At 31.9% G+C, this 21,924-nt stretch overlaps 3 protein-coding genes across 4 annotated transcripts in view; 1 reads left to right on the forward strand and 2 right to left on the reverse strand.

Annotated features, from left to right (window-relative positions):
• LOC123653730 (tetraspanin-6-like) overlaps positions 1–1,769 on the forward strand; it is an 89,640-nt gene extending 87,871 nt beyond the window's left edge. The window contains exon 7 of the mRNA XM_045589716.1: positions 1,224–1,769. Within this exon, the coding sequence (XP_045445672.1) occupies positions 1,224–1,481 (258 nt within the window). The 3' untranslated portion in view covers positions 1,482–1,769. The remainder of the gene's footprint in view (positions 1–1,223) is intronic.
• Positions 1,770–1,823: 54 nt separating this feature from the next.
• On the reverse strand, positions 1,824–20,674 carry LOC123653734 (acyl-CoA-binding protein homolog). 2 transcript variants are annotated; one of them, XM_045589722.1, is made up of 4 exons: positions 20,620–20,674; positions 13,452–13,496; positions 12,920–13,037; positions 1,824–2,545 (listed from the first exon to the last, which is right to left on the reverse strand). In XM_045589722.1, exons 2-4 carry the CDS (start codon positions 13,464–13,466, stop codon positions 2,406–2,408), a joined length of 273 nt encoding a protein of 90 aa, XP_045445678.1. In that variant the 5' UTR covers positions 13,467–13,496; positions 20,620–20,674; the 3' UTR covers positions 1,824–2,405. The 2 variants fall into 2 exon arrangements, with proteins under 2 accessions (XP_045445678.1, XP_045445677.1); XM_045589721.1 differs by lacking the exon at positions 20,620–20,674 and adding an exon at positions 13,733–13,809.
• Positions 13,999–19,766, reverse strand: LOC123653884. The gene is made up of 7 exons (XM_045589861.1): positions 19,763–19,766; positions 18,787–18,987; positions 17,579–17,665; positions 17,197–17,352; positions 15,535–16,644; positions 14,471–15,140; positions 13,999–14,119 (listed from the first exon to the last, which is right to left on the reverse strand). Exons 1-7 carry the CDS (start codon positions 19,764–19,766, stop codon positions 13,999–14,001), a joined length of 2,349 nt encoding a protein of 782 aa, XP_045445817.1.
• Positions 20,675–21,924: the final 1,250 nt, after the last annotated feature.

The following is a 21,924-nucleotide window of genomic DNA, read 5'->3' on the forward strand; positions in this document are numbered from 1 at the left end:
TAACTAGTAAACTAGTACTAACTAGTAAACTAGTACTAACTAGTAAACTAGTACTAACTAGTAAACTAGTACTAACTAGTAAACTAGTACTAACCTAAGTACTTTACGCACGCTTGACTTGAGGAGTAAGCTGGTGAATGCGTAACGAGAGCGTTACAAAAAGTGTGATCAGGCGAGGCGAACAGAAGTTGAGGATAATATAATTAATTTAGTAAAGATTTGATGTTGAAGATTTGAAGAAGAAGTTTTACTTTAGTCGTGTGGTCTAAAGCACACTCGTTTTAAAGATATATGATTTTTACTCTTTTATAGTCACTAACGCCATGATTTAGGTGTAATATGAAATGAAATGAAATGTAAAGGGAATTATTATCATGGGTTTTATTGACTGTTTCGAATTCTTATTGCACTACCACTGTTCAGAACGTTAACCAATATTGTGTATAATTCAATATCGTTGTATGTTAAGGTTGTCCAAAGCTCGACAGATGGCGTGCGGATCAACATAGATCGTGCTAAAACTTTATTTACGCAGTATAGTATTTAAGATTAATGAATTAAATAAATGAGCAATCGGTCGTTGGTGTCGGTGGTCGATACGTAGATCATAATACTGTCGTGGTTTTATTTATTCAACCCTTCAAGTAGTTCACAACGAAATCAAAAGACGACCCCCAGCCGCCGTAGCACGCAAGTGCTATACAACCACAATCAGTAAGTGTCGAATCGGAAGGAATAAAAAATTATAAAAAAATCTATTAAACTACAAAAATAATGAAAAAAACGTAACGTCACATTGTAACTTACTAGGGCTACATAAAATTACTGGAACGGTAAATTTATAGATAGAAAGTAATTTTATAGGTGAAGAGAAAATTTTGTTTTTTTTTTTTCTCTTATCTAAATGACTTGCGCTCGAGTCAAAATATTTTTTTATTTATAATGCACTATATTTAAATATATTCAAATGTGTTAATTTATACCTTCATATAATAAAATTGTAGGAAAGTCAAAACTGTACATTGAATATTTTTTTAAAATAATACTTGGGGTGTGATCTACAATCGATACCGAAGCCAAAAAATATAGTTTTTAGAATTTTTGTCTGTTTGTCTGTATGTATGTCCGGGATAAACTCAAAGAATACCGCATGGATTTACTTCAAATTTGGCACGAATATTAATAAATAAAAAATAACCCAATCACCAATTATAATTTCTCAGGGTCGTCACGGCGGTCCTCGAGATCACATCCGTCATGTCGGCGACCTTGGTAACATCAAAGCTGAAGAAGGCCAAACTTTAGCTGTCAAAATCGTGGACCATCTAATTTCTCTAACTGGCCCACGCTCTATTATGGGCAGGTCCATAGCTATATCGAAAAGTGAAGATGACTACGGCAGAGCTGGTACTGAGGATAGTGCTCTCACGGGCACGTCTGGACCGGCAATCGCTTGCGGGGTTATTGGATATTTGAATTAATTACACATTAAAAGTTCGTTTTCTCTTTCTAATCGATCAGTAATTGATTAAAAAGAGTTAAAAATTTGAACCTTACTTGTACTGTTTATGTCTTTTTAATCAAAAGATTATATTTAGAATAGGTAAAGGTATAACCAGTAAATTAGTTATATCCCCGGACAATAGTTTAAGCTTATTTCTTTAAATAGTAATAAATTTGTTTGTATAACAATGTACATAACACTGTTAATCATGTAGTAACTAAGCTAAGTTTTATATACAAAACAATAAACAAAAAATAATTACATACATTGTATTTTAATCTATTTAGCAATTTTTTGTATTAAAAATAAAAACAAGTAAAAATTTCCATTTATTTATTTGACGCCGGTATAAAAAGAATAACAAAATATGTGATATTGAACAACAATTAAAATAGAGCACCGAGTTGTGTTCCAAGTCTTACAATATTGTGATGTACCCATAGACTAAATATATAAGAAACGTTATGACTCCAAAACAAAAAGCATCTCAAATTCATAACGGTAATTTTTAGAAATCTGGTCAACAACCTTCACAAACCAAATCTAGACACACCATTAGCTAAACATAATAAAAACCTCTAGATAAATTTAAATATAAAAATATGATTTACATATATTAATTTTATAATTTTCTTAGTTTGGTGATTTCCATCACAAATATCTGTTAGTAAATAAATGCTTATAAAGGAAGAATATGGATTTTAACTTATTTTGTGCGTTCGAAAACTTGTTAAAAAAAATCACAACAAACGTAACAAAATGACAACGCTTAATATTATGTCGATAATGCTGGCAACATAGCATTTATGTTGGTAACACAACTTATGTTGACAACACGAAATTTATGGTGGCAACGTATAAATAAATATAAAGAAATAGTAGTGTTTTAGCTTATAAGTATTTACTGGAGACCGATAGAAGCGATCAGGCTCTCGACTTTAGCGATATACGCCTTTTGTGCGTCCTCCTTTGACGTGCCCTTTTTGCTGCTCCAGGACTCGAACTTGGCCTTGCCCTTAAGATCAAACATACCGGGCTTATCTGCAAAGAACAAAATATATGTTAATAATAATTACTATTATAATTCTTTATTCTTTTAAGTATACATATAAATAATACGTGTAATAATACACATATTACGCCCAGACTCGGCGGTAATCGAACCCGCAACCCGCGGAACAACAAGCACACTACAAACTGCGCCAACGGGCTAGTCAATCGGTTTTATTTACGTATAATCAATGGTTTACTACTAAGAATAACGCTATTTTCATTTTTCTTTTAATCGAATGTGGTGCTTGTCAATGTTCTCATTTAAATTTGATCTAGCTATCGCTTATTTTGACGCATGATTGGAAATAATCGAATTGCAAATTCCCACACATCTAAAATTAAAATCAATTTCCTCTTCCAAAACACTGCACTCGGCTCCAACCTGAACACACTCCACTAAAGCGTGGTACACATCTTCTCGTGTGTTGCACACTGGCCCACAATCTATTTCTACGCCAAATTATAGCTTCAAATGTCATTTATTATTTAGTAAATATTTGATTAGGTGACTTCGCGCTTTTACATAATTATATTTAAATGGAACTGGTTGTAAAAGCAGAATATAAATTCCTACTAAATACAAGCTACTGTTTCGTTTTATTCATTTTTTGTAACATAGTTTAGAATACCTGTGCTGTTTAACTGAATGCATATTGCTTGTATCTGTCCTATAGATTAACACTCGTTGTTAGACCGAGGATTATTTCAACAAATGATGTTTTCGATTAAGTCGGTTATCTAACAAACTATTAATCAGATAGATAAAAGTATCACGATTCCTATAAGAAATCGCACGGTTGGTTTAATATCGTGGTTAATGAAACTGCTAAGTACGTGGGATTAACTATAACCCACGTGTCACGAAACGGATATATTACGATACGCCGCGATACCCAATATTATAGTTATCGTATAAAGATATCGTGTTATCGGCTTATTCCTGATGATACAGATATATTTTTTTAATATATTACTAGCGACCCACCCCGGTTTCGCATGGGTGCAATGCTGATACTAAGTATAAAATATAAAATAAATATTTGCAATATAAGACCCCGAATCACATGGATCGCTGTAGTAAATAAGAACCTCAAAGAAGCCCAAGTCAACAAAGACACGACCCAGGACCGTGTCATCTGGAGGCACATGATACGGAAGGCCGACCCCAAATAAAATGGGAAAGAGCCAGGCAAAAAAGATTTGTAATGTAAGCGCAAAAAAAATGTGTTTATTTATGACATCAGAGAAACCTCTAAAGCTATCAGTGTTCTTCTACCATATTATGCATGTATTATATATATAAACCAGGGTTTCTCAACCTTTGTTTTGTTGAGGCTCCCCAGACTATTAATAATTTTTTTATGTTCATTTTCAATAAATACAAAAAACGCACGTTATGTACTTAAAAGCATTTTATTTTAATTATAATAAACAATTTTTAAAATTTGAAATTAAAATAATAAATTTTTGTGAATTGCACGCATGGTTTTATGTTTTTTCTTGCCTGTTCGCCACCTCAGTGGTATAAAAAAAAAAGAAATTACAAACGCTTTCCCTTCCCTTGACATCTCTCTACGCCCCCCTTGGGAGGCGTGCCCCCTGGTTGGGAACTCCTGATATAAACCTTCCTCTGGAATCACTCTATTTACTAAAGAAATCCGCATCAAAATCCGTTACGTGGTTTTAAAGATCTAAGCATACAGACAGCGGGAGGCGACTTTATTTTATACTATGTAGTGGTAAAGATGGCAAACAAGAGTACGGTCCTGCAAAACCAGGAGCAAGGTGATGCTGACACTAACCCCTTAACCTCCCCCGGGGCTCTGACTACCTCACTAACTGAGCACAGATACAAAAGATTACTTGAGAACGGTATTTAGCTGTGAAGTAGTACCCAAGTACTTCACCAGTCAGTATGCTCCAAATTTTGCATTAAGATATTTTCTGGGCGTTTTTATTATATTGTATGTTTTCAGGACTACGAAACAGGATTCTCATTCTACTTTAATTCTTGTAATGTTAAGCATTTTTTTTATATATTTTTGTTTATAATTCCGCCCGCCCTGGAACAACCCTGACCGTCTGTGTTGAGTAAATTGTCATATCACTAAAGCAGAACGGTTATACGTACTCGTAGTACTTCAAAATATACAATATATGAACAAATACGGGTTGACCTCGAAATAGAGATAGTCACAAACGATAATATCTGTTATAGATAAGTGTTGCGTGTAATTAAAACCCATAAAAGTACTAATAACACGATATCAGCTTCAATTAGTCAACCTTTCTGGCCCGTTGACGCAATGAGCAATGAAATACTTTCCGTTTGTGTTTTTGACAGTGTTTTTTTTTTTCTCTGGCTTTTTTATTTGGGCCAACACTAGCGTCCATACTAATTTGTTATATTTAATAAAACCGATGACATAATATATACCACATATTTCTACTAAGACACTAGAAATGGGAGCAAAATAAAAAATATTGTTATTTATTGCATAAAACTGGGTGATTGTAGTTTGCAATCTTAATGTCAAATTGTAGCAATTTTAAAATTGTCAGTTGATTTGTTACCATGATTTTTTAAATGTAGATTTTTTTTGACGTTCGTGCGTGTAAACATCACTTTATGGGGAAGTAAATATTTTCATTTCAAGAGCTGTGGGTTCTTGCACGGCTCTTGGTTTAGTTAATAATTGTATTTGTATATGCGTAAAGTACATATAGATTATATTACATATATACATATATACTATAATATATTTCTATTGCGTTTATTATGTAATAGCCAACCCGTGCAATTAGTTGGGCGTTAATTATTATTTTTGTGATACAAATATATACCTAGAAAAATTTTCATCTCGCTCGCATTTTTCCGACTTGATATACATATACTATTATTTTTCACTGATTTTTTTGTTAAAAAAAATTAAATATAGCCTATATCACTCCTGAATAGTGTAGCTTTCTGAAAGAATTTTCATGATCGAATCAGTATTTGCGAAGATTACCCCCTACAAACGAACAAAGTTAGAAACTTTACCTCTTTCTAATATTAGTATGGATTTAAGGTAGGCAGGGTTGTCTTTCTTAGAAACAAAGGTGTTAAACACCCTACACAGTACAAGAATTTAAAAGGATATAAATAACAAGGAAAAGAAAAACACAGTTTACAAAAAATGACAGAGACCTAAATTGTGTACACATCGCGGAAAACTACTAAACAGATTTTAATTAATTCTTATAATTATAAGTTTTATTTCGTAAACGCTTAGTTCTTATCATAATATTATTGCGATCATATTAATGCGATCTATACTAATATAAAGCTGAAGTGTGAGTTTGTTTTGTTTGTATGCTTGAACGCGCCAATCTCAAGAACTACTGGTCCGATTCAAAAAATTCTTTCAGTGTTATATTGCCCATTTATCGAGGAAGGCTAGATCATATAATACTATAGTACCTCTTTTTTTCATAAATAAACGTGGGTGAAATCACGGAGCACATCTATAGTTTAAAATAAAATAACTAAAGTTTTAAGGAACAACGATTGTTCTAAGTCCTACGTACAAAGAAATTTTTTAAGAATTAAAATACTATACATTTAAAATCTATTAATTCCTATCTTTATATTTTATACCTTTTGCACATTATCTTTACTGATAATATAATAAACGCAGTCAAAGTCACAGAACTCAGCTTGTTTTATAATAAGATCGGTATACATTTTTTTTTTTTTTTTTGAGATATGAAAACTCCAAGTGAGCATTGACGCGAAAAAGGCTGTATTATCAATAATCGTAAGTTATCTAGGCCGTAATGAAATTTATTTTTATCTTATCTAATAGAAATAGGTAACACCTTTATTACATTAGAAATTAATCTCTATTGCCTTTGGTCACAACTCACATTATTATTATATACTTTATTGCATTATCTGTTTTTTAAAGTTTTTGTAATATTTTGTAGGGGTTTTTACGGAAAACAAAAGAGGGGCAGGATAATTCATTACGGCAGGGCACAACAGGGAATATCCTGCTTAAATCTGGAACAGCCCGACTGGGGAAGTACCTCGACCTTACAGAACGCATTCGGCCTGTAACATACAGTTGGACATAGGCCTCTTTCTCCGTGTTTTTTTTATGTAACTAGGTCGGCAAACAAGCGTACGGCTGTGTGTCATGTGGTCAGTAAGGTGACTAGAGCTCCTGGGAGGAATTGCGGGTAGGATCGGTAACACGCTTGTTATGCTTCTGGTGTTGCAGGCGACGATAAAAGTTACGGTAATCGCTTATTATCAGGTGAACTGCACGCTTATTTGCCGACCTAGTTGTATGAAAAACGAATTGAAAAATACTAGAAATATACTTTACGAGCTATATCTACAAAATACACATTAAAAAAAAATATAAAAATTGATCGAGTTGTTTCACAGGAGTACAACCGCAAAAAGCGTGACACTTGGTCTTTATACCTATACGAAACAAACACCTACTTAAATGATAAACAATCATACACGTTATAAATATTATATATATATATATATATATATATATATATATATATATATATATATATATTACGAGTATATTATAAAATTATATATATTATAAAGATTAAAATATCTATGTGATTAACTTCATTTTTACCTAAATTAAATAACAATTATTTTAATATATTACCTAATTATTTATTTGCACGTTTCATAATTTACAGATAAGCTAACGATTCAATATCGTTATGCTTTTAAGGGAAAATTACAAGATAGATCACACGAAAAGGATATGATAGTAGATTTTTTTTAATAATTATTATTTTAGAACTAAGGCTATGATTAAATAAAAAATTTTAAAATTAATCAAGTAAAAGTGTCTGTGGTTGAGACCCTCTTGAATTAAAGTTGAGACACTGATTTAAATCTTTAGATTCTAAACTTCTTGAGATTTCTTGAGAGAGATTCAGCTGACTTGACTTCTCAAGACCGGATCTCATCGAAAGAGAAAACGAAAGTACCTATACTATAAATATATATATATAGTTCCATACCTATATTGCATATAATACGTGTATTAATACAATAACCGTACATAAGCAAAGCCATGGCTTTCACCAGTGAATTAATTATAAACCAATTATCAAAATATATAAATTGATATGTGAAAAACTCATTGTATTTGCAGGATTATTGTTAGAATATGAACATTGACGACGCCTTGGCGCAGCGGCCATAGCACTGGCAGTTGCGCTGGCGGTCGCGGGTTCGATTCCCGCTCACGACAGACATTTATATCGACCATATAGATGTTAGTTGTGGTCTGGGCTTTGTGTTTGTGTATTGTGTGTGTTTCCGGACCCCCGACACAGGAGAAAATCCTACTGGGGCCGTTGAATGTGAAGCGCTGATTATTATTATTATTTTTTTTTTACGTTATACTTTCATGATCTTTGTACACAACAATATAATAGCAAATATATTCATTTAAAATGATTTATATTTTATTCCACTGTAAATAAAACAAATGAAGATTTGTATTATTTATAAATTAATTAGTAACGTTTAGAGCAGCAAAATATATGTACCTATTGTAAAGAAAAAACTTTTTCGGATTTTACCGCGGTTTAGTAAGTTTTTAAGGACTGTTCCCGACGACGACTCTCCCGTGACCATGGTTGTAAAGTATCAGAAACGTCGGGCATTAAAAAAAAGTAATAAGCAGCGTTAAAATCCGATAAAGTTGTATCATTATAATGAGTGAAATTCGCGTAAACATTAGATAACAATATAAGTACATACATATAAATAAATTTTACTCAATTGAGCTTAAGCACGTTACGCTAGCTTGGTAAGTAGCTGAGGGCCCCTATGATGTCGGATATGATGGTAGCAGAGGCCGTTGAACGCAAAACGCACTTGTGAGAACATTTCCCTTTCTAAGAGATTTGAACGTCAAAAAAGTTCAGTTTTGTCCACTTTTTGTCTATTTTTTTTTCTTCTATGTTTAAGCAGACACCGTCACACCAAAGTCCTAATTTTTTTTATAACTAGGTAGTCATCTCTTCTTAAGATACTTATCTTAGGAATAAATGACTTAATGCTTGTGTTATAGTTACAGTCGACTGATAGAGCTACATTTTTACAAAAATACTCATAAATAATACGAGTACATATGCAATACCCAGACTCGAGACGGGAATCGAGACCACAACCCGCCACAGAGCAGAAATTGCGCCAACAAACTAGTCTAAATTGAAAGAAATTTTAAAAACATTTCGAAATATGGTAAAAAATCCTTAATACGTTTCGGTATAAAATTGTGTATTAACGTCAACGCCTCGTATCAAAGATTAAAATAAAGTAATGAGTAGATTATTAGTTCCGAAGTCCAAGTTGCTAGCTAACACTGATTTTTTACTTATTTTTTTTTATACTTAACCAATAGACGAATAATCAGACATCTAAGTAGTGGAAAATTTGCTGGAATTTTTCTGTATTTATACCTCTTTTATTGCCCAAATAAAATTTTAATATAAGCTTTTATACTTTAGCATCATTGTATTTTAAACTCATTTACATGATCTTATATATTTATAGCATACTAGCGACCCGCCCCGACTTCATCATCATAATCATCATATACATCATTACAGCCTATACAGTCCACTGCTGGACATAGTCCTCCATAAGTTTACGACAAAAATACTTCCACTACTACCTTGGAACTTATAAAGCCGACCGATGGCGGGATAACCATCCAACTGCTGGCATTGAAATACACAGGCCGATGACGGGCAGCAGCGTTTGCAAAAACTATCAGTATTCCTCAACTTTTTTATGTATTAATACATGTATTATACATATAAACCTTCCTTTGGAATCACTCAATTTACTAAAAAAAACCGCATCAAATCTGTTGCGTAGTATTAAAAATCTAAGCATACAGACATCGGGAAGCGACTTTGTTTTATACTATGTAATGATTATGGAATTTACAGAATATTTTATGGTAGTTCAGCTTTCATTGATGATAGCTTACAGCGATACAACAAATATTTAATACAACACACCGCATCAAATAAATAAAACGTCTTTGTAAGAACAATATTAACGCGTTAGACGTCAATAAAAAAGCCACTATCATTTAGGCCATGTCAATATCGGCCATATCAATGTTATGTTCGTCGAACGTTAGTCGATATAGCGTTGAATTTGTTAAAAAATACATCTTGTGAAATATCGTTGCACATTAGCATACAAGCAGTTGACGGGTTTTCCAACTAACAGAAAAAACATCACAAAAAGGATAAACTGACGTATTCAGATTTTGTCTACTAAATCATCCTCTTGAGGATGATTGAGGATAAAACTGAAATAGCAACAATCACTTCTTCCTTAATATTATTTAATTGAGTACCAGCCCTACTTCGATGGACAATGGATGGACACAAGAATAAGGTACTTAACTAAAAATCTTTTGAAAGAATAAAAAAAACGATATTTTCAACATTATAATGGTATATCTTACTAAAGTTATTTTATAATGCATAGATCTTAATTATAAAATCTTACATTTTTTATCACAATTTGAGTTAAAGAGGTAATAATATTATATAGTAAGACTTTTCAATGTTTTTAACCTTTAGTTAATAGCTTTAATAATCCTCTTTAAGTACTACTTAGGAATACAGGTGACTACACAAACATTTAAATGCATCATAAATTATCATTCACAGACAAGGTCAGTTAGGGCTAAGAATGGAAACGAAATTAGCAAATATAAACTGACTGACATAATTAACGCTTACAATACGTAAGAATATTGTTGATTTATGATAATTGTGTTTGATAGCGAACGAAAAAAAACCGACTATAATTACATCGACGCAACGTACCTACGTAGACGAAAAAATTATCAAGTAGATACGCGTTATCAAAGATTACTTAAAAATTAGTTATCAGATCTCGATCAAATTTAAACAGTACCACAAAACAAGCAAAAGCTTTCGATTACAATAAGTATTATCAAAATCTGTACACCCAATGAAAAGTTATGCGGTATAATACAACGTAAGTCGACCGAAAAGTAGTCAAAAAATACGCATTATTAAATATAAATTACTTGTTAGATCGCTATTAAATTTAAATGGGACCACTTGACACACACCGATTAAAACAAAAATTATCAAAATCGATCAACCCAGTCAAAAGTTCTGAGGTAACATTGTGAGAGTACATAAAAAAAAAATAAAAGGAATTGAGAACTACCTCCTTTTTTGACATCGGTTAAAAAATAAGCAATTGACGGCTCATCTGAAAGTCTGCTGCAAAGTGTAATCTCACTCAAATTGAAATGAGACCACATGATAAGTAGCAGCTTTCGAACAAAGAACGAATCATCGGAATCGTTACGCTTACGCTATGCGCAAATACAAAATAAAGTATACTCGAGAACCTTCTGTCTTTGAAGTCGGTTAATAATTGAAAACTGTTGACAATTATGTAATAGAAAATCCATTAAAGAATCAATTAATAAAAATTTTACATATGATGTGCTCAACAAAATTATCACTAAAATATACAAAAATGTAAATATCTAAGCCTAATAGCTAAGCCAACTTCCGACTTCTTTATAAATATATTAAAACACGAAATGACTATCCAAGTAAAATTAATACGATCTAAAAGAACTTAAACCAGCTCAGACTTGTTGATTTGTAAGATATTACAAGAAATACGCCATTATGTAAATACTAACGTGTTTTCCTCATATAGCACTTCCGTTGAAGTTGTCGTATCAATCTGTTTTCAAACAAATACGTTAAAATAAAGACGTAAGTATTGATAAAGGCCTTTTAGCTTTATTATTGTATTGACTATGTTTTGAGAGAATTAATTTGCCTAGCCTACCTACTACTTACCTACCTAGTTTTCGAAATATTGACAGCTTTACTTTTCATAACATTAAACAAAATACCAACATATAAAATTATAAATGTAAAGCAAATGCAGCGAATATCATAAAATTGGCAGTGAATTGTGTTCATTAACCCCATCGACCTTGGAGCATGCAAATAAATGGAATTATCTTCTTTATCGCATTTTACCGAATTTCTTTGGCATTATACTGAACAATATAAAAAAATCTGTATCATTATAAAACATTATTTTTAAAGATGAAGAAAAGAAATTCGAAACGACAGTCGATATATATACAAATGATAAAACATCTAAAAAAATTAATAGGTAATTAAGTCTGCTTATCTACTAACACGTAGTCTATCTAGACGTGAAAAGAATTGATATTTTTTCATGTGTCACTTAAAACCTTTTTCTTTCCAATGAACATTAACATATAATTTTAATTATTTTATTTTAGAATATTTTCTCAATTATTTATTTATTTATCCTTTATTGTACACCATTTAAAAGTAATTAAATAATCTAACTTTATATAATTATACTCAATTTCAAGTCGCGCCGAGGACATGGTCATAGTTTAAAGATAATTCTAATAATGCTATGTTCATTTAGCATTCATATCATACTTTAAAAAAAAACATTGTATGAGAAAAATTGTATTTTTGTATCAATTTCTAAGACTGTATCTGTCAAGACATATTGAAGCAGTATAGTAAATTAAGATATGGATATATGGTATGCACAGCACAATATGGATATATAGTATATAACAGTTTTATTAGTGATGAAGTTTACAAACTGTTTTTAAACGAAATAGTTTTGATAAGAAAAATTCCATGTTTTGTATTTTAAATCAAGAAGTTATTAAATGACGAATTAATTTCTCATATGTCATGTGAGTGAAAATAATGCATAGTCCCTCATTCATAGTAACATAAATAACAGTAGAAATATGAATTCATATCATTGAATTCTGATAGTTTTCTTAAAAATATTATCAATAACAATAACAAATTCCATTTACTTTATGGGTCAATAAAATCATAGAAATGTAGATAGATGAAAAAATAGTAAAGTAAATACGCATTATCAAAGATTTAAAAAAAAGTAATCGACACATTTCGATCAAATTAAACAAAAACTCTAGACAAGCATCAGATATCGTTTAAAACAAGGATTACACATTAAAAAGTTATGAGGTTAATACAACATAGGTGAGCGAAGAAACAGTCAAGTAAATATGCATTATTAGATACAACTCAGAAATTAGTTGTCAGATCTTGATTAAATTAAAATGTTACCAAAAACCGAAATTTATCCACCCAGTAAAAGTTCTGAGGTAACATACATAAAAAAAGCTGAATTGAAAACGTCATCCTTTTTTGGGAGTTGATTAAAAATCAAGTTATTGAATTGTGACAATTTTCTTAAAAAAATACACTTACTTGCAGGGTCGGCATCACCAACGGTTGCTTGTTTGAAGTAACCATACAGCTCCAATAGATCTCCGTCACTGGGGAGGGACTTCAGCTTCTTAACATTAGCTGCAGCTTGGTCGAATTGCTGAAATAGTAAACATTTTACTCATATACCTCAACAATTAAGTTACATATAGACTAACAGAAGATGAGTAGTTATGATTGTTAGGAATTTTATTATTATTTATAAACTATTATTTTATTCTTTAGAAATTGGAGTGAATTATTTGCTACACAACACTGAGCATCTCTCTAGAATATGTAAACTTTCATTGCTTGTTCAAGCATTAATGTTTCAAAGATGTACAAAGCAAGAGATTTCTAATACTTTTTACTTTACAAAAAGAGGGTACCATGAATAATTTACATTTAAAAATATATAGTAGTATTAGTGGTAATGTAAATTGTAGATTATAATTTATACACTCATTGTCAGACTGAGTCACATTCAGTTAAGAAATTTACACTTAATATATATTTTTAATATAAATACACTTACCTCCTGGAGGGACATGATTACTTTGGGAATCAGCGGTTAATTTATCTATAATTATAAAGAAAAAAATACTTTATACCACAAACATTCAAGTAATACCATTGAAGTGATAACTAATTCAAGTAAAATTCAAGTAATAACAAAAACTACAAGCCGGTGAATTGTGAACAAAGTAAAACTAAATATTTAATAATCTAACTTTAGTAAAGTATCAATGATAGTCACGAAATATTTACTTAGCATGAGGATTAAAGAGTTTTTATTATTAAAATAACAGCACTTACTTATAAATGTAAGAGCGACGACCACTCTGAACGATCGTTCGATTACAACCATAGATAATACACTAATATATAGGTATAGATAAGCCACTCTAACAAATCAGTGGGAGTCAAATGAAATTAAGTATTCTGTGCTGCCTAAGAGATGGCGCTATCAAAAGTTACTATAGTTACACTAGAGGGCGCTTACGATTTTGTTGGTACTTTACCTACCAAAATACTATTTATAGGTATTAGTAGGTAACAAAAAAAACTACAAGATTAAATAGTTATTGCTTTATTTTTTTTAATTTTTTCAAATAATAACTCCTAGCCTGTGCTTTTACCACATCACTTTCGTCAAAAGTAACAATTTTTCCTTTTATTAATTGGTTTACACCTTTACACCAACTATGAACGACAATATTAATTGCAGTTTTAATTATACACTTAATTAACTGAGACTTATGTGTATCGCAAGAAATCATGTTAAAATCTACATCGATATTTAAAAAGTAAATAATTTTCTCTTCCAATTGTTTCTCGTTTGGAGAGTCTCTTAAGCATAATAATATTACATTATAAATTTTTCTAGTTAATGCAATAAAATCATTGTTTGCATATATTAATGATTTTTTCGTGTAATCACGATAATACGTATATGTAGCAGGGTCTCTTTCGGGATTAATGAATATATTTCTGCAAATATTACAAGATTTAAATATCTTTTGGCATTTATTAATTATATACCCTGCAACATACCGTTTTGATTCATTATAAAGAACATTATGCTCATCGTCGCCAACTGTAATTGGAAGAGATAAATTATCTATAAAGCTATCGATATGAAAATTACTGTTTTTCTCTTGCATAGCACTGTCTTTAGGATCATTTAAAAGGTGACATAATGACTGCAAGCATTTATTATCGTCTGCTTCACAGTTCGCGTTAACTGAATGAGGTGAGACTAAGTTATTGACTAATAGTGTTTTATATGCGTTTACAAATTGAGCACAGGTAGGATTTGTATTTCGGACACCGTTACTTCTAATACCACAAAAGAAATTTTCTAAGGGGTCTTGATTAAACTGTCTAGTTATTAAATTACATATTTGGTGTTCCTTTTTTAACAATTCCCACATTTCTAAAAACGTCTCAATGTTGGAAATCCAGTTTATAATAGATGGCACTTTTTCAAATTTGATGGATTCTATGCCATCCCTTTTTTTAATAACATTTTTAAATTGAATACTTTTTAGTAAGGGTATAACTTCCAACCAAAAATTTTTGTGAGGGGAATTGTTTTTAAGACACCCTGCTAGTTCTTTTGAGGTACCTGAATAAGAGTGTCCATTAAAAGAATCAAACAATTTGTCAAATGTCAATAAGAAAAATGAGGTATCTTCACACTCGGAGGGTAATATATTGTGCCCTGGAAAGAAAATAAAAACATTAGTTAAATAACATTAATAATCAGTCAGTCCGTAATCAAAGTATGCAATGAATATTGTAAACGTCTAATTTGTTTGGACATTTGAATTTTTAACTACTTATATGTATAACACCATTGAAATATATATATAACAAAATTGGCGAAAAACACAAAGATATTCGCAAGGCAAAATATTAAAATTCTCTGTATGAAAATACAAGAGACTAAATTGGAATGGATAAATATATTGAATATTGCAACATTAGCTATTACTAATCTGCGTCATTTGAGTAGTGGCATACATAACCAGTGCTGTATTAAAATGACACAGATGGGAGTTCTAAGTAACAGTTTTAAATAACCATTGTTTAAAAATTACTTGTTTACTACTCACTTGCCAAAAAACCTATTGCTGATGACACTCTCTGGCTGAATACTTGAGCAGCATACTTTACTTTCATTTTTGGTATTTTTTTTTCAATTACATGGTAATCTGTCAATTTATTGACCAGTCTTATTTCATCTTTGCCAACATCCACATTGTATAGCATGACAATATGTGCCCACTTTGCCACTTTTTCGACACCATTTTTTATGTAATAGGCATCCTTTTTTAATAAATTATTTCGCACCCCTTTTAAAAGGTGTGGAGTATCAAAAAGAGGAAAAATTTTTTTACCATCAATCTCAAAGGCAAAAGAGATATAATCATTTCCTTTTCTTAAATATTCTCCCCTTGTATCATCTCTGAGGCTTTTTATTACACTAACATTTGTTTGTGACTGGTCACATATTGTAGCTATTATTTTTAGACCCGTTTTATGAATTTCTCTGATTATAAGCTTTATTAAATATTTCAGATCATCTTTTTTTGTGCAACTTTGGCAAAATGTGAAGCATATTGGCTGTTTAAACTTTGCTTTGATACTTTTTAGCATAAACACTAACGCATGATCTGCAATTTTCGAAGTGTTTTTATAGCCAAAGTCTTCAAACCCAATGATATGACCTTTATTAAAATACAGCCCTGGTTCTATTGCCACCTCATCAAAGATCAGGGTGCACAATCTTTTTTCTTTGGGTAATCTACAGACAGTCTTCTTTAAGTGTTTGAAAATGTCTTCATTTATCCCTGGTTTTAACGGTATTTGGCTTAATAGTTTTTGTAAGCGCCTCTTTGAAGGCAGCACAAACAATTTTTCTAAAAAACTATATGCTTTTGTGCTCTGTTTAAATATGGAGAGTGCCATTATTTTTTCATCGGTAGTATACCTTCTTCCTCTTGGTTTATTTTTATGTTTTAATTGTAGTTTTGTAAAAATCTGCATTGATTTCGGCAACTTATCGATTGTATTTAAAAATATTTTTGAATTTGAAAGATTCTTGGCGCATTCAATTTTTTTTTTCTGTGCATTACACTTCGAACTTAGGCTTTTTAGCCTACTTTCGAGTTTATAAACTTTTCTTCTAAGTTTTTTGGTATTGTTAGCACTAATAGTTTTATCTGAAAAAAAAAAAAAAAACGATTTAAGTATTTATACGCCATAGTAAAGTCCGTGTAGTGATGGAATGAATACAATATGTCAACATACTATACCATCCTGAGGGGGTCGTACAAGGCGACTAAGATATATTTTTATCTCATTGATTTATAAAATAACCGAAGATACACACTCAGCATCTCAAAACTGACCGCAAAAAGAGCGCAAAATTTTAAATTGTGCACTCATTTCAGTCAAATAGTATCGAGTCGCTTGTGTCAAATGCATGCATCAAACACGACACACTTTTGTACACTCCTTTGTAAATACAAATTTAATTTATGCATACAAGGTTGAATATCTCAAAAAATATGTCTATATATCATTAATTTTTCAAACTTCTTATGATTATTTGAAGACAGTTTTGAGTTAACTTTTTTTAGAGACTGTGCATCTTGGGTTTTTTATCAATCAATGCTGTATCTTCTAGTTTTAAAAGCTCCTATACTCTTCTTATGATGAAACTACAACTTGAAAAATAATATTCCTAATAAAAATATAACAGTTTTTCTTACCTGCATCCATAGTATGTTGAGATGTTGATGGAATTTCTGAATTGTCTGGTACATGCAAAGTTACATCCATATCTTGTGATAAAGAAGGCAATGCTTCTTTAATAAAATTTATGAGCAGGTCACTCTGTAGTAATGGTTGAGTAATTTCTTGTGTAGCTAAAATTTAAATAGCAATAATGAGTGTGTTGCCGAGGTTTACACTAGAGGTAATTACAGCACTGAGACATATAATGGCATTGTGCCTTTGTTTTAGGTCCATGAGGATGTGATTTTCTTTAATTAGTCATATGCATCTCACCATTTTTACAACCAAGAAAGTTGCTTAGAAAAAATAAATAAAAAGAAGCAACATAATATATGTATAATAAACATAACTACTAACCGGACGTACGTGGTGTATCAATAATTGAAGATTCTGTTAATAATGAGTCATCTACAAGTAATGGTTGGTTAAACGCCTGGTGTGCAACTGAAATACCAAATAATATAATTTAAATCAAATTAATACGAAAACATAATATGAATATTTAAGTAACAGAAACTAAAGTAATTCTAAGTAACTTATATCCTTCTCAGCATCATCCTTGCTCTAACACACAGAAATCGACCTACTAACTAGGCCCACTAGTTACATAGAACCCATGTAACTGATATAACACATTGAATCTGTTACTAGTACAGCATATTTTTTAGGGTATTTGTATATTACTGTATTGTGTACCCGTTGGTGAGTAAGGTGACCAACGCTCCTGGGGGGATTGGGGATTGGGTCGGCAACGCGCTTGCGATGCTTCTGGTGTTGCAAGCGTCTATAAGCTACGGTAATCTCTTACCATCAGGTGAGCCGTACGCTTGTTTGTCGACCTAGTGGTATAAAAAAAAGAGGTTTGTATGTTTGTCGAGTCTTTTTGATATAAAAATAAGTTTCCATATCTAAGATTTTTATTTTTGTGTTACCCACATTAGGAATTCTAAACATTTTATACACATTATAGCACGGTGTCGTCTCCTGTCAAAGATTTTCATTGTAATATGAAACTTTGAATAGTTACGGGTTTCTGTAAAGAGCTCACTATAGACGGCGCCACGGTTCGCTTAAACCGAAAATTAAAAATTATCATATCGAAAATTTCGCTCGAGCGGGTGCATCGTTCCATAGCTTAATTGGCTAGAGCGCCGACACGGCAAGTCGGAGACGCGGGTTCGAACCCCGCTGGAGCGGTCAATTTTTGATATGATATTCAAAAAAAATGTTTAGAATTCCTAATGTGGGTAACACAAAAATAAAAATCTTAGATATTAAAAATAGCACGGTGTCGTCTCCTGTCAAAGATTTTCATTGTAATATGAAACTTTGAATAGTTACGGGTTTCTGTAAAGAGCTCACTATAGACGGCGCCACGGTTCGCTTAAACCGAAAATTAAAAATTATCATATCGAAAATTTCGCTCGAGCGGGTGCATCGTTCCATAGCTTAATTGGCTAGAGCGCCGACACGGCAAGTCGGAGACGCGGGTTCGAACCCCGCTGGAGCGGTCAATTTTTGATATGATATTCAAAAAAAAAAAAAAAAAATAAGTTTCCACTTACCTGTGATTAAAGTTGGAAACGCGTTTCGTGTTAATTTCCCACTAGGTGTGTGATAACACCTCTCAAAATGTTTGTTACATAATCTTAAACTATTGTAAATATAGAGTGGATCTCTTTCTTGCATTTCTGGGTCCAAAACACTCGTCCATAATTTAAATCTTTCTTCATTTTGGACAGGATTTGGGAACCGATGCAAAACGTCTGAAATTACAAATAATTATATATAGAATTATCAAACAAATGAAAACATTCGGCTAAGATCTAGATTAGGTAAAACCGAATTAGAAAAACCGAATTATGGGGTTTTTTTGGGTGTGGAGGGTGTAGGGGAATCTATACAAGGTAACACTGTCACACCTCAAAACCCCATGGTTATGGAGATATCCATGGTTAAAGTTTTGAGGTTAGAAGAAGAATTTAAAGCTATTATAATACCTTTGAGCTCGTACTGTTTGCATTGTGTGACAAATCGACACTTTTAAACAAAATAACGCGTCAGACATAATATTCTAATAAAATTAGTAACATTGCGTGCTAGAATATAGGTTTAGATATTCGAAAAATACCCAAAACCGAATCGGAGCACCCCACTGTCCACGTGGTCTTGGTTTGTCCTACCCCTAGTGTTTTTTTTTTTGTGCCGCGGAGGCGCGGAGGGAGGGCAGCCCTCGCCCGCCGTGTGAAAGCGCGCGAACGAATGCGTAGAGGAGCGGCTGAGCCTCCGCTGCGGAACGGAGCATGAGTGAGCGTGCTTTCGCACGCAAGGGCGGAAGGGCTGCACTTCCCGCAGCGCCGGAGCCAAGCGTTCCTCTAACTTTCGAAATTCTTCTTCTAACCTCAAAACTTTAACCATGGATATCTCCATAACCATGGGGTTCCGAGGTGTGATAGTGGTACCAAGGGTAGCGTTCCCCACCCTCTCCCCCCCATCCCCCCACGGTCCCGAAATTCGGTTTTACCTAATCTAAAGCTTTACCCATTCTCTGAAAGAACATGAATAAGATTATTGTTTAGACGTTCTGGCTACTGGTTGTTTAAATAAATAAATTGCTTACCGTCAGCATCACATCCAAAATAACACTTCCAACGCTTGTTAGACGCCATTCTGTGGTGCAAATAATTTTGTAGTTTCAAAGTCCCGTAAGAAAAAGCCAGGTCACACAAATTAAGAAGATCCAAATCCAGTAAAGAAAAGCCAAGGTCAATTAGAGTAAGTCAAACAAGTCCAGAAAACACGCCGAAGTCACGAAAAATAAAATTAAGCACAATAAACACAACCGGTATCAACACACAAACTTTCGAAAAGGAGTGAAAATCATAGATAATGTGAAAACTAAAAACCAGTTGCAGGGACCCTCGATGCCATAGACAATCTCAAAAGTGGTGCTAGTTAAATAATAAACCGGCTTTTTCTTAAACATTACTGCCAAATTAATTAAAAGTTCCTATTAAAAATATTTATCGATTTATAATAATTAAAATTATAAAACCTTATAGTTATCACCATATACAGCGCCATCTACAGCATAAAGTGTTCAAAAATCGTGCTGAAAGCTGTAGCTGTCTAATAGATGGCAGTATAGTCAATGAAAATTACGGTACTTGTTACTTTCATACCCCTGATTACAACTAAAGCAAAAGTCAAGTAATGAGTTATAAGTGAGCAAAACACTTGAGCAGTAAAATGACCCTGCGGAATTGACTATTTTAGCGTCACGTCGGTCTAAGCTGACGTGTACGACTCTTATTATTGTACTTTTATACTTATGACTTGTCCTTAAATACTCAAATATAATTTAAATTATATACATTGTATTATTATGTAATTATTACCTCTATCTCATAATCTCATAAACATACTTTACGTCACTGTCATTACCAAAGAGTGTCATTACTCATAATTACAGATGTCATTTTGTCAGATCAAAAATGACTTTATTTATTCATTTATTTTTCTCTCTGTAGGTACATACTACAAAAATTTATCAATCATAATTAGGTATATCTATTTTATCTTATTAATCAGGGTAACTATTTAAAAATGACTAACTGCTATTAACAGCTATTTATCAGGATTATATTTTTATATTTGATAAATTTCAAAAATTTCCAATAGCAATTACATTAAACGACCGTTTTGTTTCTCAACCAAAAAACGTAAAAAAAGTTGAGATTCGTTGGATTATCTCTCTCTCGAAATTAGACCTAACTAATTAACATTAACAATCTGACATTTGATTCAGAATGTAGTCAATTATTTTTCTTTATTCGTTATTTAATCAAACATTCATATTTGTTTTGGGCTTCTAAAAGCCTGCTAGGTTGGTACTGCGTTAGCGAATTTTACTATGTATATTTTGACTACTTTTAATTTAATATTGATTTTACGTAATATTTAGATATTACCCACCAACGTAGCGTGGTTGATGAAGCTCTGATCATTCTCCTACATGGAGTAAAAAGCCTATGCTCAGGAGTGGAATATTAAACACTGAATTTCGATCATGATGTAGATTAAGAAATAAAAAAGTTAAATATTAATTTGCTGTATTTTAACAAATAAATTATTATGAACATTTATTTAAAAAAATATTGTGGATCGGTAAAGTACTTATTACACAAAGAAGTGATGTGAACTATTGTCAATACCGTTAAACTTATTGATTTAAACGCAACCATCAATATTGATGTTATTGACACAGCTCCGTTTGTGTTAACGGCTACATCATGATATAACAACAAATTTAAATTAACGATGGATCATATATATATTAATGTACAAAAATATTGGCAACATAACTAAGACGCTTTAGTTTTTTCGTAATACAATAACACTACTGCATATAGCTTTTTTTTAATCAACACCCACAGACTCTAAATTACATAAAGTTAAACATCATTCATTACACTTATCCTACATGCGATTTATCAGATTGACAGTACTGTGACTGCCTAGTACCTAAAGCTACCTAGGATCTTTATCGATAGTTAATGTTGTTAGCTGTCTCAAATACGCACTAATTATTATTGCGTTTAAAATAATATTCGCCCAAATAACTATTTTTAAAAAACTGCCCTAAATCACGTGTGTAGTTATAACCAAATTTTTTTATAGAAATTAGTTTTCTTAAGGTAATA

Source organism: Melitaea cinxia, chromosome 5 (assembly GCF_905220565.1).
Source record: "Melitaea cinxia chromosome 5, ilMelCinx1.1, whole genome shotgun sequence".
Classification (NCBI taxonomy): domain Eukaryota; kingdom Metazoa; phylum Arthropoda; class Insecta; order Lepidoptera; family Nymphalidae; genus Melitaea; species Melitaea cinxia.

Excerpts from the sequence above, each read along its gene's own strand:
- LOC123653734 (XM_045589722.1), bottom strand. Across the intron at positions 2,546-12,919 it reads TGGTGATGCCGACCCTGCAA|ATAAGCCCGGTATGTTTGAT; the intron begins GTAAGTGTATTT and ends TGTTCTTTGCAG.
- LOC123653884 (XM_045589861.1), bottom strand. Across the intron at positions 17,353-17,578 it reads TGATACACCACGTACGTCCG|CTACACAAGAAATTACTCAA; the intron begins GTTAGTAGTTAT and ends TTTAAATTTTAG. Across the intron at positions 15,141-15,534 it reads AGCAATAGGTTTTTTGGCAA|GGCACAATATATTACCCTCC; the intron begins GTGAGTAGTAAA and ends TTTTCTTTCCAG.